The sequence below is a fragment of the Schistocerca cancellata genome, chromosome 5 (genome assembly GCF_023864275.1).
Source record: "Schistocerca cancellata isolate TAMUIC-IGC-003103 chromosome 5, iqSchCanc2.1, whole genome shotgun sequence".
Classification (NCBI taxonomy): Eukaryota; Metazoa; Arthropoda; class Insecta; order Orthoptera; family Acrididae; genus Schistocerca; species Schistocerca cancellata.
This window is the reverse complement of record NC_064630.1, coordinates 442,297,619-442,325,483: the sequence shown is the minus strand read 5'-3', so window position 1 is coordinate 442,325,483 and position 27,865 is coordinate 442,297,619. Positions and strand designations below refer to the sequence as shown.

General features: G+C 40.1%; 1 protein-coding gene across 9 annotated transcripts in view; it reads right to left on the bottom strand.

Annotated features, from left to right (window-relative positions):
* Nucleotides 1-27,865, bottom strand: part of LOC126188976 (glucose transporter type 1) — a 1,320,264-nt gene that overhangs the window by 73,139 nt on the left and 1,219,260 nt on the right. For 8 of the 9 annotated variants that reach the window (XM_049930753.1, XM_049930752.1, XM_049930756.1 and 5 more), the window contains one exon: nt 3,885-3,914. In XM_049930753.1, coding sequence (XP_049786710.1) covers nt 3,885-3,914 — 30 coding nt within the window. Of the gene's footprint in view, nt 1-681; nt 2,487-3,884; nt 3,915-27,865 lie in introns of those variants that run through there. The other variant, XM_049930757.1, reaches the window with a different exon arrangement.

Below are 27,865 nucleotides of genomic sequence, written 5' to 3'. Positions count from 1 at the left end.
TGTGAAATAAGTGTATTATGTGAAGATTTTGATGTTTGTGAGGGTTACAGAAATCGAAATTCTGAGCATGTATTTCACAAGCGATAATGAATGATGATGATGGCTTAAAAACATGCGTTTACAATTAAGATAATTTCCAAACACAAAGGAACACTCATGCCCTCAAAATGCAGAGATTTCTCTTTGATACTGCCTTGAAAATTCAGGTGTCATTCACTAGGAGTCACCTAACAAAAAAGTAGCACATCAATAACAGCTATTTACAATACGTTAGACAAGGAGAGGGAGAGACCTAAACAAAAATTTCCACATTTCTTTCTTTCTTTTGTTTAGCTACTACTGACATAGGCACAGTCTATTTGCTATTGAATAGAACAATGTGTGCGTTTAAGATACATGCAGTAAAGAAAATCGAGTTGTACAGCAAAGCTACTGGCACTGTGTCTTACAGATATACCTGAAGATACATAATTCGACACACTGAATTTTACAAAACTCTTATAACAAATTTTATTTATTTGTAACCTTTTTTTAAATTACTTATTGAGCCATGTTTAAGCACATTAATTTTCCTGCTTCTGTTACTAATGACCCTTTAATGAGGCCCCTAACCCAGGTTCTATATTCAACCATTTTAGGCATATTTCTTTATTTTATTATTTCAAATGAACTGACAAAAACTGCCATACGAATACTGATATGTATTTTTGGACCATGCATACAGAATTCACAAAAAGCTCAAGTCTTCAGTATTACAAATATTGTGGTATTGATACTTATTTTCAGACACTTTTATTCGCAGTATAAACAAGAGATTACACAAAGTACAATGAAATAGAAATTGAATTATAAAATTATTTTAATAAAATTACATAATATATATGATAAGCTCACAAAGAAGCTAACATGCAAGACAAAATGGTCTATACATTATAAAGTGTTCAAGAAGTAGTGTCCTACTGACTGCAAAATGAAATCATATATTTTGTCCATTTACTACAGTGCATATACAGGAACAGAATTTCAATTCTTGCAGCCACTAAATGCAGCAAACATAGTTTATGTACTTCATGCACAACAATATCAATATTAATGAGACATAAATTCTCATGCAAATCAATGTGCAGAATTAACAAACTCCTTTTACAAAAAGGATACAATTTTAATTTCAAATTAACTACAACTCAAGTCACAATAAAAACAGTTATCAGAAATGTCTGTAATGGTGCCAGAAGAACAAAATGAAGAAAGTCAGCTTGTAAAAATAAATAAATGGATGAACAGTTCCAAATCATGCGGAGCTGTGATGGGTGCTGAAGCTGCAGCAACAGCAGCTGAGGTGCATGTATCACTTTTAAAATGTTGGTTTTTGTACTAATATTTAAATTGTGTATGTGTGTGTAAATACACACAATGATTTTATTTTTAAAAAATCTGAGTAGAATGTGCGTGTTTGTGAGTGTAACAGTATTATCGAGCCTATATGCTGGCACCCAAAAAATTATAAGTGTAAAATTAAAATAAAATGAAATCTCAAAATCTTAACACCAAAATTCAACTATAACAGAGAAGAGAGTCAGAATAGGGGGGTCAGTGCTTACATGAGTCAGGGTGTGGCTTTTCCTCTGCCACCATTAACGCTGCTCGTTCTGTCGGAGGCATGCGCTGCTCTATCGCATTCACACAGTTTAGCATGCTCCTGGAAAAGAGTCAGCATATCTGGTCTGGGTAAAGCTATGCAACTATTTGTTGGCAAATGGTGGGTGCCTTTATTCTTATTACCTGTAGTGTCAAAATGTGGCAAGAAAGAAACGAGAAAGTCTACAAGCAGTTTCTAGACAATAAAGTCGACTCTTTATGTATAAAAAGAAATATGACACAATTAAATTTCATTAATAGCTCACATAAGCTGAAACCCAACTTTATTATCTGCTGGCACCATCTGAATTTACACCTCTGACAAATGTCAGGACCATAACTCCCATTTCTCACCAAGATTTAAGAATAAATATTTTTCCTTGTGCCTTAGGACCAGACACACTGATTTATCAAAATCTCTCTCTCTCTCTCTCTCTCTCTCTCTCTCTCTCTCTCTCTCTCTCTCTCTCTCTCTCTCTCTCTCTCACACTCTCACTCATTCAAAATACAGAAAATGGAAGTACTACAAGTACTATGAACACTACAATAAAATGTGACAAAGCATATTGCTTGTTATACCAGTTTGTGAACAACTATGTGCTTATAATGGCTTATAAAAGTACATGCACTCTAATCTTTAAATTTGTAGTGTGCATATATTTCACAGTACAAACAATTTGCTTTGCCATTCAGTACAATGTTCTAACATCTCAACAGCAGATCAGCATCCTCCTCCTGCATTGTAAGTAGTAACAGCAGTTGTTTTTAAAGGCAAGCTTGACTTGGATGGAGCATCTTCATCGATTTTCACAAAAGTCTCTCGGCTGGCGTTAACACTTCCATCGTCCCTGAAATCGAAGAACACTGCTATTAAGTTTCCAGCTGGTAAGTGTGTACCTGTACTGAAATGAGGACAGACCACCTCTTTGCCTAGGAAATCATGGCCTTGCAACTCCTAAAGCAGGTTCCCAATTTGCCAATAAAATCTATTTGCCAAGAATTATTATTAAAGGTAGATTGGATCTTCAGGGGGCACCACAAGCAGAACACCTGTGAAACTCTAAATGCCTGCGTTCTTTAAGCATTACATGGCATACCATGAATTTGAAATAACTGGAGAGCAAAGCTATGCAGTATTAATTGGCTAGGAGACTGTTACAATACAGCAGTGAGTACATCTGCTGATGTCCTATATGTGCCATATACTGTGTGAAAATTTTCATTGAATACCTTATACAGATTTCACAAGAAAATGGAATCCTGCTTTAAAGCAAGGGTTTTACAGAAATATACTAAAACAGAGATCATAAATTTAGAGAACAATTTATTGCACATATTCTTATTGGAGAGAAAGAAAGAATGGTGGAGCGAGATATGAGAAGCTGTGCTTCACCACATTAACAATTCTTTCGCACTTTAAATTTCGCAATTCACTTTGTTTTTACAATGCTGTAGCTGTGGTGGTATTAACAGCTTGTTTTTAAACAGTTACAGAACAAGAATAACATTCGGAGCATTTTAGCTGGAGGTCTCTGTTATTAAAAAACTCAGTTTTCTGTGCATGGTAACACTTGTCGAATGTAGTCTTAGTGATTAAGTGTGTGATTTTAATAGTAAAAGAAACTGTGGTTTAATCGTCACATTCTAGTTAATACTACCTAGTTTGGATGAGGTGTTTTTTCTCTAAAGACACACAAATTACTGGTAAAATTTAATTTTCTAGTATGACTGTAAAATATTCACTGTAACTGGAAATTTCCATTTTTTTTATTTCTTCCTGTGTCATTAATGACAACATGAAGTTCCACTACTTTAGTGCCAAAGTGTTACGAATTTCTGTACCAGTCTAGGCTCACTCCAAAAACTGTTCCACCACAAACACAAGCTACCATTGTATTCCAAATCAAAATCACGTGCAAACTTATTTTGGTGCATTGATATTCTTATGTAAAAAAAGAAAATTATAAAAAGCTACAGTAGTGTGAACACTACTCTACAATTTAAAAATATGCATTCAGATTCAAGCTCAGCCAATGCCAATCAGTAAAACTGCCCTCTATTTGATATGTCTCAACTTTTACTGATTTGAGAACTTCAAAAGATAAACATTTTGACAGTGTTTCCCGAAGACAGCATTATGGTTCTTATTTCAATTTTTCATTGATTTTGTTACTGATATATTCATGCAAAATTTTGTGTAAATACACTGATTCTCATGCTTCATTTTAAAAAGTTTTGTTACTCACCCATACAACCTACTGTCCCGAAGACTTCCCCTTTTGTTGTCATGGTAAGAAGAGAGAACCAAATTAAAAGAAGGGTCATACAGACCTTGCTTGATGGATAGAAAGTAATCTATCGCACACATTCTTAATTAAATCAGTAACAACAAATTCCAGTGGCTGCACTATGCATCCTCCACGATACAACTATATATATTTTAAACTTTCAAGCAATGTAAATAAAATTTATTCATACACAGAACATTACAAATTAAAATAAAGATTGCTCATTGATAGCTGCCAAAAGTGTATTCCTTCATACTGTCCAAGACAAAAAGGTTAGCATATTTCAGTTACAAATATCAGTAAATTTAGATTAGCAACCCTAGTATGTGAAGTTTCTGCAAGGAAGCCATTGATAGGGTACAATATTCTGAAGAATGTAGAAGTCAGTTCACCAAAGGCAAAAATGTGTGTTAATTATTTTCAACCAAAATGATACCAATCAGCAAACTATGGATGATTTTGTTAACCCACATTTTCAAAATTTAGATTTTCCCCTCTAAGAGAGAAGACAGAAGTAGTACTGAGAAGGGTTAGTAATATCTAATACTCTTTGAAGTAACATTCTGAACAGAAGCTGGATGGAACCTTTATGAAATGAAGATCTTGTTCACCTGCACTGAAAATTTTTATTAATGCCACCAACGTATTAGGTTTGAGTTATTTATTTGTATTTCTTCTTGTCTGATGGTTCTTTTATAAACTATAAGAAAATAATCCACCTTAATCTTGCAACAGCTCACCGGACGAAAAAAACAAAACATGTAATTTCAATCAGGAGTAGTTTTGTAACAAAGATTTGACAAAAGAATAGAATCTCCAGATGCTACTCACCGTAAATATTACATGTTAAGTGGCAGACAGGCACAACAAAAATGTTGCGCCTATCTGTAGTTCAACGTGTCATCTTTATGGAGAGTGGAAATCTATTTTTTCCTTATATTAAAATTTGACCAAATGATTCATAGCCCAACCAGAAATATGATGAACATCCATCAATGGCGTATTTAAATTATTTATTATGTATGCTAGTTAAAGTTTGTAAATTTGACAGTATGACAAGTTTGCATTTTTACTACATAAAATCTTCCTCCCTGTAACAAAATCCTGTAATTCTGACTCTGTCTGACTTTCTCACCTTCTCTGGCATTTGGAGGGCACAAAAACTCTGGCAGACTCATGTACATTTACTCAGCCTGGTGGTAACTAACTATCTGAGAGCAACATAAATCTGATTTCTTTTTTTTTAATCTAAAAATTACTCTTGGTAGCTTTCCAAGCACAAAGTTCCATAACTGAAAATAAGGATAGGATTTAAGATCCTGTTGATAACATGGTTGTTAGATATAGAGTACATGTTAGCAATGAACAACAATGGGGAAAAGAATTAGGTATATCCTTTTAATAATAATAATAATAATAATAATAATAATAATAATAATAATATAATAATAATAACCTGGCATTTGCTTTAAGCAATTAGGGAAAACATGGAAAACCTATTTCTGGATTCTCAGACAGGGATTTAAACTCTGGTTATCGCAAGTGCAAATCCAGTGTCTTACCACTGTACCATCTTTCTTGGTTTGGATCTCTATACTTCACATAAAAATCACAATTCGTCGCTGACCTAAGGAGCTGACACTAAATCCAAACTACAAAAAGAGTTGTAAAATATGGAAGCAACTGTAGAGAAGCATATTTCTTACCATGCAGTGTATTCCAGTCCTTTATGGCTATAGAAGGGACCACTCAGTTCCCAAACATGCTGCCAGCCACATATTTCATGCTTTCAGTAGCTCCTCTACAATCAGGAACATATGGCATTTTCCTTATCGGTTCCAGTTCATCAAACATCCAGTGGCAAGAACCAATTCTGATTCAGTTGTGACACAGTTAAAAATCTTGTCAGTTTTGCTGAAAACTACTATTCATCCTTCCATCTATTCCCTTCTCCTCCTCCTCACTTTTCTAATTTTTATTCCACTTACAGCTGCACTAATGTTTCACGTCCAATTCACATATACAATGTCAACTGCTCCCCTAATACATCTCTTAGTGCCACCTCCTGTCCACTGTCATTTTGAATAGCATTTGTGCCTTTCTATATATACTACTGAGTGATTTCTGAACGAACCAAATTTGTGTGTGTGTGTGTGTGTGTGTGTGTGTGTGTGTGTGTGTGTGTGTGTGTGTGTGTGTGTGTGTGTGTGTTATTGTTTTTATCAAGCGCTGGCAGGTTGATAGACACACAAACAAACAAACACAAACATAAACACAAAATTCAAGCTTTCGCAACAAACAGTTGCTTCATCAGGAAAGAGGAAGGAGAGGGAAAGACGAAAGGGTGTGGGTTTTAAGGGAGAGGGTAAGGAGTCATTCCAATCCCGGGAGCGGAAAGACCTACCTTAGGGGGAAAAAAGGACAGGTATACACTCGCACACACACCCATATCCAACCGCACATCTTTGATGTGTAGGTGAAGGATTAGGTGGGTGAGGGCAATGGATTGTTCAGTTTGGAACTGGTATAGGGAGTGATGGAAAGAAGGGTTGCAGCCAGAGATGGGAACTTTAAGTGTGAGGCCTTTGGGGGTAATGCCAAATATCAGACAAGCCTGAGAAAATAAAATATGGGAGCATAACCTGGCTAGGGCGAAGGCAGGTTTACGGAGGGAATGTAAATAAAACTTAATGGGGTCGTTGTGGCAGTGTTGTGAGGGTGACATGGTATTAGAAGGTGGAAAGTGTAACATGAGGCTGAAATGAAAATGAAAATAAAAATATATGGGGAGAGATAAAGGTGAACTAGAAAGTAACTGGAGATCTGGTGTGAAAAAAGGCGAAAAAGTGTTGGTTAAAGCTGGGCTACGTTGATCCTGTGGTGAACTTGGGTTGGTAGACAACGATGTGCACATAGGTTAGGTGGTTGTGTTGCCGCCAAAACACGTTAAAGGGTGGAGAAATTCAGCAAAATTTCGAAAAAACTGCGTGTAAATGTATTAAAATGAGTGGTTTTGTGGTGGCAGATTATGAAAATGAGGCTAAAAATTGTCTGACGAAGAAATAATAACGTTAAAACCTGTGGGAAGTGGCTAAAAATGATCGGTGACGTGGGAAAAACGGAAATGGAAATAAAGCGAAAGTTATTAGAACCAGCCGAAATGGTTGTTCAATAGGTGAAAGGAACTGTTTGTGAACTAGAAACGGTGGATTTTATAGCAGCGATAGTGTTGAAAGTGGAATTTTATTTATTTATTTATTTTTTATTCTTTTTGTGGTTTGGAAGTGGGTTACGTATTATTGAGTATATATAGGCGGGATAAAATTGTATAGTAGATTACGGTAAAAAGGAGAAGGTGAATACAAACTCAAACTAGTGGCAAAAACAGAGAGTTTCGGCCGAAACTCTTTGCCTTTACAAATGTCTGCTTGTGTCTGTGTATGTGCGGTTGGATGTGTGTGTGTGTGTGTGTGTGTGTGTGTGTGTGTGTGTGTGTGTGTGTGTGTGTGTGTGTGTGTGTGCGTGCACGCGCGAGTGTATACCTGTCCTTTTTTCCCCCTAAGGTAAGTCTTTCCGCTCCCGGGATTGGAATGACTCCTTACCCTCTCCCTTAAAACCCACATCCTTTCGTCTTCCCCTCTCCTTCCCTCTTTCCTGATGAAGCAACTGTTTGTTGCGAAAGCTTGAATTTTGTGTGTATGTTTGTGTGTCTATCGACCTGCCAGTGCTTTTGTTTGGTAAGTCTCATCATCTTTGTTTTTAGATATATTTTTCCCACGTGGAATGTTTCCCTCTATTATATATATATATAAAAAACAAAGATGATGTGACTTACCAAATGAAAGTGCTGGCAGGTCGACAGACACACAAACGAACACAAACATATGCACAAAATTCAAGCTTTCGCAACAAACTGTTGCCTCATCAGGAAAGAGGGAAGGAGAGGGAAAGACGAAAGGATGTGGGTTTTAAGGGAGAGGGTAAGGAGTCATTCCCGTCCCGGGAGCGAAAAGACTTACCTTAGGTGGAAAAAAGGATGGGTATACACTCGCGCACACACACACACACATATCCATCCACACATGTACAGACACAAGCAGACATATTTAAAGACAAAGAGTTTGGGCAGAGATGTCAGTCAAAGCAGAAGTGCAGAGGCAAAGATGTTGAATGACAGGTGAGGTATGAGTGGCGGCAACTTGAAATTAGCGGAGATTGAGGCCTGGTGGATAACGGGAAGAGAGGATATACTGAAGAGCAGTCTTTCTCGAACGCCTGGAATCCTTACCCAATCCGTTACCCCCAGAAACCATCCTTGTAACCATTGATGCCACTTCCTTATACACAAATATCCCGCACGTCCAGGGCCTCGCTGCGATGGAGCACTTCCTTTCACGCCGATCACCTGCCACCTTACCTAAAACCTCTTTCCTAATTACCTTAGCCAGCTTCATCCTGACCCACAACTTCTTCACTTTTGAAGACCAGACATACCAACAATTAAAGGGAACAGCCATGGGTGCCAGGATGGCCCCTTCGTACGCCAACCTATTCATGGGTTGCTTAGAGGAAGCCTTCTTGGTTACCCAGGCCTGCCAACCCAAAGTTTGGTACAGATTTATTGATGACATCTTCATGATCTGGACTCACAGTGAAGAAGAACTCCAGAATTTCCTCTCCAACCTCAACTCCTTTGGTTCCATCAGATTCACCTGGTCCTACTCCAAATCCCATGCCACTTTCCTTTATGTTGACCTCCACCTGTCCAATGGCCAGCTTCACACGTCCGTCCACATCAAACCCACCAACAAGCAACAGTACCTCCATTACGACAGCTGCCACCCATTCCACATCAAACGGTCCCTTCCCTACAGCCTAGGTCTTAGTGGCAAACGAATCTGCTCCAGTCCGGAATACCTGAAGCAGTACACCAACAACCTGACAACAGCTTTCGCATCCCGCAACTACCCTCCCGACCTGGTACAGAAGCAAATAACCAGAGCCACTTCCTCATCCTCTCAAACCCAGAACCTCCCACAGAAGAACCACAAAAGTGCCCCACTTGTGACAGGATACTTTCCGCGACTGGATCAGATCCTGAATGTGGCTCTCCAGCAGGGATACGACTTCCTGAGATCCTGCCCTGAAATGAGATCCATCCTTCATGAAATCCTACCCACACCACCAAGAGCGTCTTTCCGCCGTCCACCTAACCTTCGTAACCTCTTAGTTCATCCCTATGAAATCCCCAAACCACCTTCCCTACCCTCTGGCTCCTACCCTTGTAACCGCCCCCGGTGTAAAACCTGTCCCATGCACCCTCCCACCACCACCTACTCCAGTCCTGTGACTCGGAAGGTGTACACGATCAAAGGCAGAGCCACGTGTGAAAGCACCCACGTGATCTACCAACTGACCTGCCTACACTGTGATGCATTCTATGTGGGAATGACCAGCAACAAACTGTCCATTCGCATGAATGGACACAGGCAGACAGTGTTTGTTGGTAATGAGGATTACCCTGTGGCTAAACATGCCTTGGTGCACGGCCAGCACATCTTGGCACAGTGTTACACCGTCCGGGTTATCTGGATACTTCCCACTAACACCAACCTATCCAAACTCCAGAGATGGGAACTTGCTCTTCAATATATCCTCTCTTCCCGTTATCCACCAGGCCTCAATCTCCGCTAATTTCAAGTTGCCTCCACTCATACCTCACTTGTCATTCAACAACATCTTTGCCTCTGCACTTCTGCTTCGACTGACATCTCTGCCCAAACTCTTTGTCTTTAAATATGTCTGCTTGTGTCTGTACATGTATGGATGGATATGTGTGTGTGTGTGTGCGAGTGTATACCCGTCCTTTTTTCCCCCTAAGATAAGTCTTTCCGCTCCCGGGACTGGAATGACTCCTTACCCTCTCCCTTAAAACCCACATCCTTTCGTCTTTCCCTCTCCTTCCCTCTTTCCTGATGAGGCAACAGTTTGTTGCGAAAGCTTGAATTTTGTGCGTATGTTTGTGTTCGTTTGTGTGTCTGTCGACCTGCCAGCACTTTCATTTGGTAAGTCACATCATCTTTGTTTTTAGATATATTTTTCCTACGTGGAATGTTTCCCTCTATTATAACTATATATATACCTGTGTGTGTGTGTGTGTGTGTGTGTGTGTGTGTGTGACACGAGAGAGAGAGAGAGAGAGAGAGAGAGAGAGAGAGAGAGATATTTGTTCTATTCATTAACATTTTCACCATTTTCTATACAAAATTATCTATTATAACATCAAAACACCTTTTTTCCCATTTAAAAAATAATTCAAGATACAGAGGGATGTCAAAATTTCAACATAATTCCTAGATTATGCACATTTGACACTACCACCTCTCGCTTTCCTTCATGTTCATAGGATTCTAAAAGTATGAGGTTAATTGAGGAAGTAATGAGCTACTGCACACTCCTGCTGTGCATACTGATATGATACTTCTATCCAAGGTATAATGGTTTCTTCAGTATCTCGTCCAGTACTGTTTGCATGTCAGTCAAAACAAGTTGTTACTGTTTATTCAGAAACTGCTTCTAATGAACTGCATGATACAAATTCCTGCCAAGTATAAAGTCGGAGGTGATATATTTTTTGAAGCCCAGAGGTTGAAACATAGATGGTTGGTTGGTTGTTTGGGGAAGGAGACCAGACAGCATGGTCATCGGTCTCATCGGATTAGGGAAGGATGGGGAAGGAAGTCGGCCATGCCCTTTCAGAGGAACCATCCCGGCATTTGCCTGGAGTGATTTAGGGAAATCACGGAAAACCTGAATCAGGATGGCCGGACGCAGGATTGAACCGTCGTCCTCCTGAATGCGAGTCCAGTGTCTAACCACTGCACTACCTCGCTCGGTGAAACATAGAGGAATTTAACATTGACTGAGTGAAATGTACAATTATACAATACTGAATGTAAAAAAAAGTGAGATTCAACAGTGGTGACTAAATATGCAAGACAAAACTCGATCCAAGTGTCTGCCAATCATCATGAACCAAGTGAAGAACAAAGTTGTGCAACACAGATAATAGTCTTCAATGAGTTAGAAACTCCTATTCATCATTTCTTGTTCTTTGGTTAGTGAAACTGACCCCATAATCTTGGCTTTTATCAAAATGTGGGTGCATTCCCTGGCAGCTCCGTGACCAACACAGGTTCCCAGACAACTCAGTGACCAGAACAAAACAGAGAGCAGCAACATAAGTCATATTTTAGATGCAGTATTATCAGGTGGAAATGCTTTTCTTTACTAAACTGTTACTGGTATTGAAACATGACCAACTGGTGCCTGATCTCTGGCATGCCCCGAGTGAAATCATTGTTCATGTAAAAATCAGCCAATGTGAATGTTGACATTTGTGGCAACAGTGCTTTCGGGCTGTAAGAGTGAATTTTATGCTAGAAAGTACTATGATCAATTTACCATTGTACATTGATATTATAATGCCCTAATATCTGAAACCTTGTTGTTGTTGTTGTGGTCTTCAGTCCTGAGACTGGTTTGATGCAGCTCTCCATGCTAATCTATCCTGTGCAAGCTTCATCATCTCCCAGTACTTACTGCAACCTACATCCTTCTGAATCTGCTTAGTGTATTCAACTCTTGGTCTCCCTCTACGATTTTTACCCTCCACACTGCCCTCCAATGCTAAATTTGTAATCCCTTGATGTCTCAGGACATGTCCTACCAACCGGTCCCTTCTTCTAGTCAAGTCGTGCCACAAACTCCTCTTCTCCCCAATCCTATTCAATACCTCCTCATTAGTTACGTGATCTACCCACCTAATCTTCAACATTCTTCTGTAGCACCACATTTTGAAAGCTTCTATACTCTTCTTGTCCAAACTGTTTATCGTCCATGTTTCACTTCCATACATGGCTACACTCCATACAAATACTTTCAGAAACGACTTCCTGACACTTAAATCTATACTCGACGATAACAAATTTCTCTTCTTCAGAAACGCTTTCCTTGCCATTGCCAGTCTACATTTTATATCCTCTCTACATCGACCATCATCAGTTATTTTGCTCCCCAAATAGCAAAACTCCTTTACTACTTTAAGCCTCTCATTTCCTAATCTAATTCCTGCAGCATCACCCGATTTAATTAGACTACATTCCATTATCCTCATTTTGCTTTTGTTGATGTTCATCTAATATCCTCCTTTCAAGACACTGTCCATTCCGTTCAACTGTTCTTCCAAGTCCTTTGCTGTCTCTGACAGAATTACAATGTCATCGGAGAACCTCAAAGTTTTTACTTCCTCTCCCTGGATTTTAATACCTACTCCAAATTTTTCTTTTGTTTCCTTTACTGCTTGCTCAATATACAGATTGAATTGCATCGGGAAGAGGCTACAACCCTGTCTCACTCCCTTCCCAAACACTGCTTCCCTTTCATGCCCCTCGACTCTTATAACTGCCATCTGGTTTCTGTACAAATTGTAAATAGCCTTTCGCTCCCTATATTTTACCCCTGCCACCTTCAAAATTTGGAAGAGAGTATTCCAGTCAACATCTTCAAAAACTTTCTCTAAGTCTACAAATGCTAGAAAAGTAGGTTTGCCTTTCCTAAATCTTCCTTCTAAGGTAAGTCGTAAGGTCAGTATTGCCTCACGTGTTCCAACATTTCTACGGAATCCAAACTGGTCTTCCCCGAGGTCGGCTTCTACCAGTTTTTCCATTCGTCTGTAAATAATTTGCATTAGTATTTTGCAGCTGTGACTTATTAAACTGATAGTTCAGTAATTTTCACATCTGTCAACACCTGCTTTCTTTAGGTTTGGAATTATTATATTCTTCTTGAAGTCTGAGGGTATTTCGCCTGTCTCGTACATCTTGCTCACCAGATGGTGGAGTTTTGTCAGGAAATCTTAGGCACAAGATTCTTTATTGCAGTAGTGTGATTCTTCCTGACAATGCCCACCCTTGCACTGCTTCTTTAAGTAGAGTTTTGCTGGATCAGTTCTGATCAGAAATATTTGATTACCCAACACACAATTTGGACTTCGCTCATAGTGATTTTCAAGTTTTTATGGAGCTCAATGAGTTCATGGGGGAAAAAGTTCTGGAAGTGATGTCAAGGTGCAGCATGCAGCGAACAACTAGGTAATGGACTGATAGAAAATTCTAAATCTCATAGACAGATATGAGAAACAAATAATGGTGAGGAAATAAAGTAAGCTTGAGGCTTAGAACTGACAATATAATCAGGCATTAGTTCCTGAATTGCCCTCACAAATGAGTCCTGATCTGCCAGTTTATTACGTAACCAGCTCTGATCCAAAGACAATCATCATGGTTTAATGGTTATTGCACTAGATATTGATGTGGAATCCCAGACTTGATTCTTGGTAATGATCAAAAATTTTCTCAAGTGGGAAGGTCAAAAAGGGGTCTACACAATCTTTGAAGGTAAATGAAAAGCTGTTTCAATAAATAAGCATCAGCACTGAAATTCAACTCATAGAAGTGCAATTAAACCAGTATTTTCAGTGAGCTCTTTGCCTTAAGGCATTTATTTCTCTATCAGTGCTAGATCACAGGCATCCACATGTACCTTTTCAATACTTTCTCTTCATTACCTCATCACCACCCATACTCCCACATATTGTGGTAAAACTGTTCCTGCTTCTACATCTATATTTTGTGAGCCGCCTTATGATGTATGGTGGTGGGTACTTTTAGTACAACTGTAACTCCCCCTCCCCATTTTCCTGTCCCTTTCACAAATGGTCCATGGGATGAACAACTGGCCCTAAGTCCCAAGACGAGCTCTTTTGTGTGTCGATTTTCTTGTCATGATCATTTCACAAGCTGTTGATATGTTGGCCAAATCTTTTTTGGAATGTATGTGTTGTAATTTTAATAACAAACCACTTGCATTCTCTTTTAGCACCTGAAGAAATGAAAGACTAAATTGTTTAAATACTAACTTGTGCATCTACACAGCACAATAATGAGCAATCGATAAGCAGACCACTCTATCTCATTCTTTGTATCTTGTATATTATTTGTTCTGTGCTTAATGAAAATCATATTGTGTGTTAAGCACTACATCACTGGTGCAGAGTATATAACTCATGTGACTAAGAACTTAATTTGAACACAAGGCCTGTTATGCATTAAAAAATATACATCCTCATCCTACAACTTGTCTTCAAGGGATTATGTTTGAATATTAAATGATAAAATATAACAACACAAATATGCCACAGGCAATTAATTTCTGTTATACGCATGAAGAGAGAAACCACTTCATAAGAACAGTACACATTTAAAATAAAGTGACAACGAAATTCAAAGTACTTTTACTTTAATCACACTTTGACAATGTTTATGAGAGAATAGTGGTAACGGTGGGGCTGTTATATGAATTTCTGAAATTTTGATTTTGTGTGACTTTTGTAACTACCAGTATTCTGGAATGTAATTCACTTTTTTAATTCTGTTTGTGACATTTATTCAGTGTCATTTCACCATGATCTGAAGTTAATATCCTGCTTCTCAGAGCGGAATGATCCATATAGCTTTGTGTTGACACACAGCTACATTTAATAAGCTATTACCATAATGATAATGTCATTTTCAGTGCTTCCTGCAGAATAATTTGTTAGGTTCTTTGGCTGCTACGAATACTTACCATAGTCTCGTAGTAATGCCCTGGGTCTCAAAATCTATCCCCATCATTACTAAGATTTTTAATAAAAATTGTCAGCTATAGCAGCTGAAGACATTATCTGCCAATAACTTTGTCAAAAGAGGGGAAACAGTGGAAAGAGAGATCCAGGGCACCCTTTCCTGATCATCAGGGGGGGGGGGGGGAGGGGGGGGGGGGAGAGGGGGGCACAGTTGCTGCCAATGAGGAAGTGACTAGGAGAAAAATATTGAAAACCAATGAAAGGGTAGCATTCTACAAGTCCAAGTGTGGAATGACAGAAGTGCGAATCTGTTGTAAAAACTACAAATCTGGAAAGGGACATGCAAAGGCTGAAACTAGGGTTGTGGAGATCAATGAGTTGAAATGAATACAAGGAGGAGGTATCTGGCCAGACAAATGTAAGGAAATATCAACAGACTCAGACAATGATATAACAGTAATATGACTTGTTATGAACAGAAAGGTTAGGGACAAAAAAAAAAAATAAAACACACACACACACACACACACACCAATACCTACCATTCAGGTACACATGACAACATCACAACCAGGTAACTGGAGCCAGAGAATACACAGTATAAGGAAACTTAACAGGCAAGTTATTATGAAAAGAGAGATTTAAGTCCAATAATGATAGGGAATTTTTGAGTTCTGTAGTAGGGGAAGTGACTGAACACAGAGTTACAGGAGAAGACACACTACACTGAAGTTTCAATGGGAGGATGTATACTTGGAAAATACCAACACACAGCAAGATACTAGCTAGATACATCATACTGAGACTCTTGAGATTCCAAAATCATATACTGCATTGCAAGGCATATCGATGAGCCGATATAGCCTCAGAATAACAATTTAGTGATGACAATGAGAAGCCTGAAGTTTAAGAGAGTCGTGTGTGTGTGTGTGTGTGTGTGTGTGTGTGTGTGTGTGTGCGCGCGCGTGCGAATATCTTGGAGGATGTAGATACTGCAATAATGGATATGACAGTAAGCAATTCAGCTGATGTAGAATGGGTATTCCTAACCAGGGCAGTCACAGTAGTTTGACAGAGAAATATAGGAACAAAGAAGGTAATAAAATAATGTTCAGGAAAAGAAAGTAATATAACCATGTATCACTCTGAAGTTAAATCAGTTTGATGCACAATGAAGCTAAAGCAAAATGGCAGCTAGAAAAATGTGAAAATCGAAAAGAAGGGATAGATTCAGGAAATGGAAATGTCAAAATAACTAAGCCCTGAAAAGCAAAGAAACAAATACTAAGGATACAAAAGAAAGTCCACTCTTAAATGAAGAGGAGAAAAGGGATAGGTGAAATAGTTAAACTGAGGTATCTATTATGATGACAGTGATGATGATGATGATGATGATGATGATGATGATGATGATAATGATGATGAGGAGGAGGAGGAGGAGGAGAACTGTCTGTTAATATCCATATGATTTGAAATAGGAACTGTCTGGAGGACACAGGGATACATTTTTAAAACCAGAGCCTGAAAGAGCTTTGGTAGACTTGCAATATCAAAGCAAAAGGTATCAGTAACATTAATGTGAAATTTCTGAAACCATTTACAGAAGTGGCACCCAAATAATTATTGAAATTAGTGTGTAGAATTTATGAGACTGGAGACACATCATCAACACTTTCTTCCCATTTGCTTCAGTTAGTTCTCCTCAACCCAACAACCCATCTTCCTCTATGTCGAGTTCCACCTCAAGGATGGCTACATCAGTACCACCATACTCGTCAAACCTACCGAACACCAACAATACCTTCACTTTGACAGCTGCTACTCATTCCTCACCATGAAGTCCTTTCCATACAGCCTAGCCACCACAGACATCACATCTGTAGTGATGAACAGTCCCTCTCCAATTGTGCCAAGAGTCTCTCATAGGCCTTCACAGACCAAAATTGTTACCCTTCCCACCTTGTCCAGAAAGTGATCAGCTAGACCTTGTCTCCCCCATCATTTGCCATCTCCCACATACCAACTGACAAGCCACAAAAAAAAGTGCTTCCCTTGCCACTCAGTATCACATACTCTGCTAGGGTTTTGACTGCCACGTGTGTACCATGAAATGAGAAATGTCCACCCCGTCCCTCCCACACTGGTATAAATGAAGATTAATAGACAGTGAGCTGCAGATAGTCACAACAAAAAGACTGCTATACATCTGAGCTGTCAGCCAAAATGCCTTCCGTGTATTTTCTACTTTAGAAGAAGGCCTTTCTGAAAGCTCAAAAGTGTAGCAGTCTTTTTGCTGCAACTGTCTGCAGTTCAAGAGCTTCTCTATATAGTGAGTAGAAATCTATCCTTCTCATAATATTATCATTATTCCCATCTTGGATTTTCCATTTTACAAGGTGTACAACTTTGCTTCCACCATTTTTTCCCCAACATTTGAGGCTTTAATGAAACAAATTGGTTGCAGATGTATCATTCACAGTATTTTCCATCACTGGCCACTACTTTCTCCCATCTTTTGGGCAGTGTATGAATCCCGCGTTGAAAAAATTGTTCATCTTTTGAAGCGATCGATGAATCGATCAAATTTGTGACTTCTTCGTGAGATTGGAAGTGTTGGTCAGCCAGGCCATGCGCCATTGATCTAAGCAGGTGATAGGGGGAGCAATGTCTGGAGAATGTGGCGGGTGGGGTAGGACATCCCATTTTAATGTTTCCAAGTACCTTTTGACCTATTTTGCAATGTGGGGTCGAGCACTGTCATGCTGCAAAATCACTTTATCGTGCCTCTTGCTGCATTGAGGCCATTTGTCTTTTAATGCTCTGCTCAAACGCTTTAATTGCATTCGATAAAGAACACTGTGATTGTTTCACTTGGTTTTAACACCTCATAGAACACAATGCCAAGTTCGTCCCACCAAATGCAGAGCATGATCTTGGAGCTGTGAATATTCAGTTTGGCCGTTCAACGTCTCTTGGTTTCAGCTCACATGGGACCCAAGTTCCTTCTTTCTGAATCATGGCCATAGCCTCGAGACGTTTTGAAATGGCTCGCTGTGGCACTCCTACTAATCATGCCAATTCTTCTTGAGTTTGACGTGAGTCTTAATTCAGCAATGTCTCCAATTCTGCATCTTCGAAAATGTTCTCTCTTCCACCACTATGATCGTCTACGATGTTAAAATCACTGTTCTTGAAGCATTGAAACCACTCATGACACGTTCTTTCACTAATATCATCTTTACCATACATACTTGAGAGCATTTGATGAGACTCAGCAACTATTTTCTTCATATTGAAACAAAACAGTAACACCTCCTGCAAATGACGAGAATTAGGCTCATAAACTGACATTTTCAATTGAGAACAACTTTATGATGGAGGCACAAATCGACTAATGTTTGAATGAGGTTATTTTGACTGAGGTCCAAGCTAGCTGCTTGACATCTGCAATCTGTTTCTTTTGACCGTTACTTACCCTTTTCATCATCTATCAGCAAACGGCGGAAGCAAAGTTGTACACCTTGTAAGATACATTTATATTTCTTCTTTCTCTCTTCTCCCATCTGTTCTTGAGGATCTCAGTCATTATGTTCAACTGGTTTCTTGCTATTTCTTTGCCAGCTCAGTTTCTTTTATCTCTCCCTAATCTGTGTCATTTTCATTTTGTTATCATTTTTTTTATAGACAATTTTATTCTCTCTTTTCACTTCCCACTGGCTTTCCCAACTCTCTAAATGTGGCTCATCCAAAACTCTTAAGTTCCCATACAATTAAAAAACTTGATCACACAAAACAGTAATATGGTAATATTCAAGTGCATATCTCATGCTACATTTCTATGTAATAGTATTTATTGCTGAGACACCATTCAAACATTAGTTGAGACCCTTTTATTTCTGCACCTCATCATAGGAATTTGTTACCTTTAATATCACAAAAAGGCTGGACTGCTACTTATAATACAGAGGAGACACTGAGTCACAGAAAGGCCCAATGAAAGAACTGCTGTACTTTAGCGTTTAGCTGGAAGGTATTCTAAATTAGAAATCACATTCACACACGCACACACATGCAATAGACCACTGTCTCTTGCCACTGAGGCCAGACTACAGACTGTAAGAACACCTAATGGGAGAAGCAATCTGGCTTAGCTGGTGTGGATAAGAAGAAGGCTGGGGTGGGGGGGAGGGATAAACTGATAAGACCTTTCGGCCGAAAGCTGAAATGTAAATCAGTATTTTTGTTGTGCCTCTTTACAGCTCAACATCTCCTCCACATGGTGAGTAATAATATATCCTTTTTATAATATTATAATTATTCCATCCTGGACTTAACATTGTTTAAATCTGTTACCTTCGATAGATAAGAAAGTGCCTGAGATCAGATGTCCATAAAAGAAGGGAGTAAAAGGGGCACTTGCCTCCCCATTCCCCTGGGAATCTGGAATACAGAGGTTTTATTCATTACAGAACTGTCATACGCTTCTAAATGCGATTTCCCATGGGTCCACTAAACCTCTCATTTAAACAATTGTAGCATTATGTGGCTGATCACTGTGAGATTGTTATGGCATTAGCAACTGCTATATCATTTACATAAAAAATTGCAATTTTACACACTTGCCACCACTTCCCATCGCCTTGGATAAATTTCTGTGGGCACCTATGCCTGAGATCACAACAGCAAGAGTACAGCTATTACATGATGAGATTAAGAGCTTTATAAAGACCCAGAAGAAGTTTCTTTAGATTACTGCTGTCATCATAATGAATGAAGTTTTAAAAGCAGTCAAAACAAAGGCTCGAATGCCTAATGATTACCCAAACTATGTCAATGATGTAATGGTAGGGGGAGAGAAATTTACAGTGAAGTCTGATCAAGGTCTCCAACATGAAGACTTTATGATAATGGATCTCAAAATCAGTGAAACCTATACAGTATGATTTTTTGCTACATGCCACTTCATCAACAGCTCACTAAGAAGTGAAGACAGAGGGATATAATATGAGTATCTTCTAGAATACAGGCAGCATCATTCAATTTTAGGAAAGTACCATTATATCAAGAGCTTAATTCCATAACACAAAAGCATCCTAATTTTACCATTTAGTAAGTCAGATAGTCTGAGATGAAACATTTCCACAGACTTGTGGGATGAGCCTGTACAAAATATTTTTGTAACTTTTTCAGTACATGGACTGGAGACATGAACGATTACTGGACCAGTACAGTCATCTCTAGTTAATGGAAAAGAAATTCCCCCACTCTTGGTTACAAAAGATGAAACTGATTAAGTAAGAAATGAAGCCAGCCGGAGTGGCCGAGCGGTTCTAGGCTCTTCAGTCTGGAACCACGAGACCGCTACAGTCGCAGGTTCGAATCCTGCCTCGGGCATGGATGTGTGTGATGTCCTTAGGTAGTTAGGTTTAAGTAGTTTTAAGTTCTAGGAGACTGATGACCTCAGATGTTAAGTCCCATATTGCTCAGAGCCATTTGAACCATAAGAAATGAAAACAACTGGCAACAGCTATGATTGGGAAGAAACTCACTGCATATCCTTAAAGTAAAAGGACTAAAGTGAGATGGTCATACAAAGGAAGTACCTATCCACATGACCCCTCAAGTATACTTTGATGTTCTTATGAAGATGTTCTTATGAATGTTCTTATGAAGAGATCAACAAGATTATCTAATGATGGCTGATTGGAGTACAACTTCAACAACCAAAAACAACAGATTCCAGCTGCTTGATGGTTACTATAGAGCTACAATAGCCAGATTATTGCACCTTTGGAGCTCTTTTCATATGTTTAAGTGAAGTTGAGCCTTGTGTGATTGATTGAAGTGTGTGAAGTAATCAGACTGATGAACAAAAGAGGGAAGGGGAAAAGCAGATATCTTTATTAACCATCTGTCACCAGAAATAAGTGTTCCAGTGAAACAAAAATTTTTTATTGAACTGCTGTCTTCTAAAAGTTTTATGGTTCTGATTTTCAAAATGAATGACATAGTACATCATGATTCAGTTCCTATTCCCCTGGTCCAATTCTTTACAAGTAACAAAGAGTGATCAGAAAAATCTTCAGTGAAGGTTAATCACCAACAGTTCAAACATACGGCAAATAATGTTTTTCCTTAAAGTAGCAAGGTATGGGAAGGAATACCAGACATACTCATTGTCTATGCCTTGAGGCCTTGTTCAACTTGCTGAAGTGGCTATTCCCAAAGACACTGAGGGAACAGAGTACAATCAACTGCAGAGTGTTCCCCACACTAGAGCAAATGATGCCTGTCATCTGGGCTTCAAGGTCATACTTGGATCATTCCAATAACTGGCAGAGAAGGTCAAGAAGGTACCTTGCTCAAGAAGTTTCAACAAAGCTCAAAATTTGCAGCATTGTCCCCATAACTGATCATGACCCCTGGTTTTGAGTCAGACAGAAGGAGTGAATCAGATTCTGTAACAAGCTAGGCTACAACTTTTTGGGTTTGTGCCATAGGGTTGACAACTGTATGGTCCCCATAAATGGATCAGGGGTGCACTACAAAAATAGGCTAATGGTGAATGGAGATGGTGAACTTGATGCAGCAGACAAGAATCTCAAATCTGCCGAGATAGAAATTAAAACAGCATGCAAAAATGTCTGGGCCAGACTCAGTAAATGTAATCAGGTCCTTCTACTGGCACTGATTAAGGTACCACAGTTGTTCACACACTGGACTCACATTTGGGAAGAAGACAGTTCAAATCCTTGTCTGGCCCCACAGATTTAGGTTTTCTGTAATTTCTCCAAATTGCTCCTAAGAAATACCAGGACGGTTGCTTTGAAAAGGGCATGGTTGATTTCTTTTTCCATCTTTTTGTAGTTCAAGCTAGTGTTCCATCCATGGATTAAGGTGCTCGGGAGTGGGGGGGGGGGGGGGGGGGGGGGGAAGGTTATTTTGTGTGTTCAAAGTGACCCCCATTAGCAACCAAAAACACTGATTCTGCTGAACTGTTGACTGAATTACGGCTGTCAGTGTTGCCGGTGTGATACGCACAGAGACTGTCTACATGGTTTCTCGTGGCTTGTTCAGTGTGACTGGCTTCCATTGATAAACTTCATTTTTCAAGGTCTCCAATAGGTAGAAGTCAAGAGATGTAAGACTCGGAGACTGTGGTGGGTACCTAAAAACCCCTCTTCAACCTAACCATCGTACAGGCAGATTTTCATCCAAGTAGGGTTTGATGTCTCTGCAGGGGTGAGGTGGAGTGCCATCTTGTTGTAGGGAAAATCTTTCATTTCCCACCACCTCCAGGATGGCATGTAATATCAATGTTCGAAGCATATGAAGGTACACCTCACTAGCTACAGTATCTTCAAAGAAGAATGGGCCAATCAAACAGACCAGTTCACAGATTAACACCCAGTAGATTAACATGCTTGTCCATGTGAATGTCTCATTACTCCATCCTTCAGTCCAGATCATCCTCATTCTTGGAATGATCTTGGAATGTACACTTTCCACTTTCGAGCATTCAGAATTTGCCGTATGCTTGATTAATGTGCACCTCTTCTTAGATTTCTGAGGGGATCTAGTAAAATGTTGCAACACAGCAGCACTGGAAGCTGAACTTGTTGATGTTTTGGTTGACCAGACCTTTCCTTGTGCACATCCTGAATGGTACCGCCGGCTTCAAATTTATCCCAAATTTGATACATTGTTGTATGGCTTGGTAGCTGATCTCTGTACAAATTATGCCATTGTCATTGTACTTCCATCATCTTTCTGCACTTCCAGTACCACTTCAATACAGCCTTGTGTTGCTCAAATGACAATCTTACTTTGTTCACTATTATCTGCTGGAAAATGCACACCAAGATCGTTTGAGAAAACACTGGATTATGCTATTGCACACAATTGAAATGATATGTCATTTTGTTCCAAAGATATTAACTATCAAAAGTACCATCATATGGGGTAACAAGTAAAATTTGTGACAGGATTGAGGATCTCTGGGTAGGAAGAATGCAGCAAGCTATCTTGGATGGAGAGTCATAGATGGATCTAGAAGTAATTTCAGCTGTATCCCATGGAAGTGTTTCAGGACCCTTTTTGTTCATGTTGTATCTTAATGACCTTCCAGCTAGTATTAATAATATTAATCTCAGAACTTCTGTGGAACATGCAGTTATCTATAACGAAGTACTGCCTGTAAAAAGGTGGACAAATGTTCAGTTGGATCTTGATCAAATTTCAGAGTAGCACATACATTGGCAAACTGCTTTAAAATATTCAGAAATTTAAATTTGGGAACTTTATGAAATGAAAAAAAAGTAGTATTCTATGATAACAGTATCAAGAAGTCTCAACTTGTTCCACATCCTGGAGGACCTCCTCACTATGGATCAATTGGAATGAAAGTAAATCTAATCTAATCTAATCCAATCAACTGGACTCTGTCAACTCACACAAGCACCTAGGTGTAACACTTTATAGGGATATGAACTGGAATGAGCACATAGGCTCAGTTGTAGGTAAAACAGATGGCAGACTATGGTTCTTTGGTGTAATACTAAGGATATACAAACAATCTACAAATGGATTACTTACAAATAACCTATGTGATTCAGAATATTCCTCAAGAGTGTGGGGCTAACACCAAATAGAGCTAACAAAGGATACTGAACATACACATGGCGGGCAGCCTGAATGATCAAAGATTTGTTTGAACCACAGGATAGTGTCACACAGCTGCCAAGGAAACTTAACTGGAGGACGATTTACAATAGATGCACACTATCCTGAGAACACCTACTTGCAAAGTTTGAAGAACTGGCTTTAAACAATGTCTCCAGGAATATACTACAACCTCTTATGTATTGCTCTCTTAGGAGTCATGGGGGGACAAGATTAGACTAATTACAGCATACCCAGAGCAATTTAAACAACCATCCTTTTTGTGCTCAATACACGGTTGGAACAAGAAAAAGTTCTAATAACTGGTACAGCGGGAAGTACTCTCCACCATAAACTTCATGGTGGTTTGCAAGTATAGATGTAGACGTAGATGAAGAAGAACATGGGAAGGGGGTGGGGGGAAGAGACGAAATCATAATATTAAAAGCGATGGTGAAGGATCTAGCGTTAAGTGTGAACAAAGGCACTAACAATTGTCAGGACTGTACACATTGTTCAACAACAAGTAGGAACCAGTATAGTGAAGTATGCAGCCAAATCAAGGTGTTTAAGCTGCAGTAGAATTTTTGGTGGCTACAGGTGTATTTTCTGGTGTGAAATAGCATGTGGAGATTTAGAGCTAACTGTGTTTAAACTGAACCACTGAATAATAAGTTCTCAGGTTTCCAGTCGAATCAGCTGATTAAAATTACATGAGCTTTTGACCAAGCACTCCTTGACCATTTTCAAGCAGTATAACTGCCTGTGGGCTGCTGGTATGCCCCTGTATATGCTAAATGGTAGCTGTCATGTCACTGGAGCTCGCAGCATTACCATATATGGACATACATTGACTCGGTGTTTGATGTGCCAATTTTAACTTCACAATCATTGGATTCCACCCCAAGCTGAGCTGCAGGCCACTGTCTCTATTAAGAGTGTTATCAGGGATTTTTATTTCACTGGCTTCTTCAATTACACAGTCCCAGAAGCCGTTAGTGTGAGCTATGACAGAGATTTCTTCAAGTTTAGCCGGTTACCATTATCTAAAGCATGCTTGGCCAAAATGTATTTCTCGGGGTAGTTCAGGTGATTAAACCTCTTACGATCCTATCTGTGTTGTTACACATTGTATACTGCTTGTCCATCGTAAGGCTGGCCACACTTGCAAGGTGTCTTGTAGACCCCAGGTGTTCTGAGACCTGCTGTATCTGTAACTGGTCTCAGCAGTTGATGGATTTTTATCAGAGGCCTGAAGATCAATTTGATCTTATGTCATTTTCACCAGGCAGCTTATCTTGCCTAACATGGTGCCACAGAATGGCACAAAGCGAGTTTATTCTCCTGCTCATCAGCTATAGTCGTACTGTGATTCTCACTTGAGATAACTTCATTTATTTTATGATCATTCCAGCTGTTGTTCTTTAAGAGCTTGTGTAGGTGGCTCAGCTCATGGGGCAGGTTGTCAGCATCTGATATTCTTGCATGAGGCACCAATGTTTGTAACACAGTACACTTTTGCGCCAGGTGGTGATGGCTGAGGTGAGCAAGTACAGAGCTGTGTCAATATGTTTTCTATAGATGCTGTGTGCAGCGGATGAGGGTGTCGAGAAAGGGCAGTGCATTGCCTTTCTGTACCTCCATGATGAACTGGATGTTATGTTAATGCTACTAAGGTGTTCAAAGAAGTAATCAAGTTTCTCATGTCCATGGGGCCAAATGAAGAACATTTCGTCAACATATTGAAAGAAGCAAATATACTTTAATGGCACTACATGCAAGGCAATATCCTCAAAATTCTCCAAGAAATGATTTGCAACTGCTGGAGCTAACAGGCTATCCATTGCAACACCATCTGTCTGATCATCATACTGGCTATTATACAGAAAGTAAGAAGATGATAGAGTGTGCTTAAATAGCTTAACCATGTCACTTACAAAGAACTGGGATACTAGGCCCATAGAGTCTTTGATAGGCACATTCGTAAATAGGACCACCACATCAAAACTGAAAGTAATGTCACTCTCACTAAGTTGCAGATGGTTAATTCAGCTGATAAAACCTCCTGGGATTTTAATATGATGTTCATAGTGCCCTACATGTGGAGCTAGGAGATTGGCCAAGTACTTGGCCAGCATGTATGTTGGTGAACCAATGATGGATACAAACAGGCAGTCCACAGGCTCCCTAATGAAACAGTGGACAAAATACTGCACAAAACAAGCCGAATTCTCATGAAAGCAAAGTTACCAGCACCCAGCATGACCAGGGGCTGAGCACAATTGCCTGCAAGCACTATGCAATGATGAAAGTGTTGTGGTCCTTCCTGCTGATAATGGGCAACACAGTCGTAATTGTGGAATACGAATTATGATACAAAGACCTGTGCACTATTGGCCAAAGATACTTACCAGAAACTCCTATGCAAAACAACGTGGAATATGAAAAACTTCTGAACTTCTCAAGTACTCTTCTGTGAAAGACAGTGTGGTCAATAATCTTGCCCCACAGGCATCTAGACCACCTACTGCTTATGCTTTACCGAAGATCCAAGAGAATGGAGTGCTATTCTGCCTCATTGTATCCATAAAAAAAAAAATAGCCACACAGATCTGTACTCACATTCCATCTGCAATCATCACCCAACACAGCTGTTTGTTTTGCTTTAGGGCACAAAAAACCAACTGGGGTCATACGTGCCCAAGTTAAACTATAGAACATCAATACATAGAGGAGTTAAACGACTATACGTCAGTCCCAATGGACAGAATAGGAGACAGCTAAAAACATGCATATGGAAAAAGGGCTGAAAAAACACACCATGCAGAAATGGAGGTCCAGAATCAAAAATTAAATGGCCTTTGCCATATTGCTTTGGAAGTGCTGAGAGGAGGTCGTCCAAGGTGCTGGGAGAGGCTTAATGAGCCGAAGCTTATTCCCGAGAAGGGAGGACCATTGGCGATGCCAAATGGACACCACCTCCTGACAGATAGCAATGCAGAGATAATCGGAGGGAATATAGGTACCCGCGGGCTAAGGTACGAGGACTGCAGCCTTGGCAGCTGCATCAGCAGCCTTGTTTCCTGGCAGACCGACATGACCAGGGACCCACAGAAACATGACACTGGCTCCATGAAGAGTGAGCAAATGACAGTTTTCCTGGACCCACTACACTAAGGGATGAGCAGTGTACAGTGCACACAGACTTTGGAGGGCACTGAGTGAGTCTGAGCAGAGGACACAATTGGAAAGGCTGTGTCATCAGATGTACTCCGTGGCCTGATACAAAGTGAAGAGCTCGGCTGTAAATACTGAGGAGTGTGCTGGAAGCCAATATCGAAAGACACGGGTGACAATGACGAAGGCACACCCGACCCAATAGTCAGTCCAAGAGCCATCAGTGTAGACAAAGGTACTATAGAGAAGTTCCATGTGAAGGTCGTGAAACTGGAGAGGCGATAGACTGAGCAGTGTACTGTGTTACGTACATTGGTGGATTGTGTATTAACGATATCAGATGCTGCAAACTTGCCCCATGAGCTGAGCCACCAATGCAAAGTCTACAGGAACAACAGCTACAACACTCATCAACCACATCAATTGATTCCAAGAAAGAATCACAAATAAACCACCAGTGATGAGCAGGAAAAGAAACTTTCTTTCTTAAAAAGGAAGCTTGCCACTCACCGTATAGCAGAGATGCTGGGTCACAGATGGGCACAACAAGAAGACTGTCACAAATAGAGCTTTCGGCCCATATGGCCTTCATCAAAAATACAACCCCCCCCCCCACATGTGCACATGACTGCAGTCTCAGGCAACTGTAGTCACACTGCGAGCACCAGTACCACTGCACGATGGGAGTAGTGACTGGGTGGGGGTCAGGAGGAGGATGGGGCAGAGAGGGGGAGCAATAGTAGGACAGGGGTGGTGGACAGTGCAGTGCTGCTGGGGAGCATGCAGAGTTGAGGTGGAGAGAGAGTAGGGCAGCTACGTGCAGCCAGGAGGTTAGATGGATGGCCGGGGTGGGGGGGGGGGGGGTAGTAGAAAAGGAGAGAAGTAAAAAGACTGGGTGCAATGATGGCTGTATAGTGCTGGAATGGGAACAGGGAGGCAAGATGGGTGAGGACAATGACTAACGGAGGTTGAGGCCAGGAGGGTTATGAGGACATAGGATATGTTGCAAGGAAAGTTCCCACCTGCACAGTTCAGAAAAGCTGGGGTTGGTGTGAAGGATTCATATGGTACACACTGTGAAGCAGTTATTGAAATGAAGGACGTCATGTCTGGCAGCATGCTAAGCAACAGGGTGGTCCACTTGTTTCTGGGCTCTAGTTCATCGGTAGCCCTTCATGCAGATGGACAGCTTGTTGGTTGTCATGCCCACATAGAATGCAGTTTAGCTCATACATAGATCACATGACTGGTTTCACAGGTAGCCCTGCCTTTGATGGGATATGTGATGTTTGTGACCAGACTGGAGAAGGTGGTAGGGGGAGGATGTGTGGGACAGATCTTGCATATAGGTCTATTACAGGGGTATGAACCATGAGGTAAAGGGTTGGGAGCAGGGGGTTGTGTAGGGATGGATGAG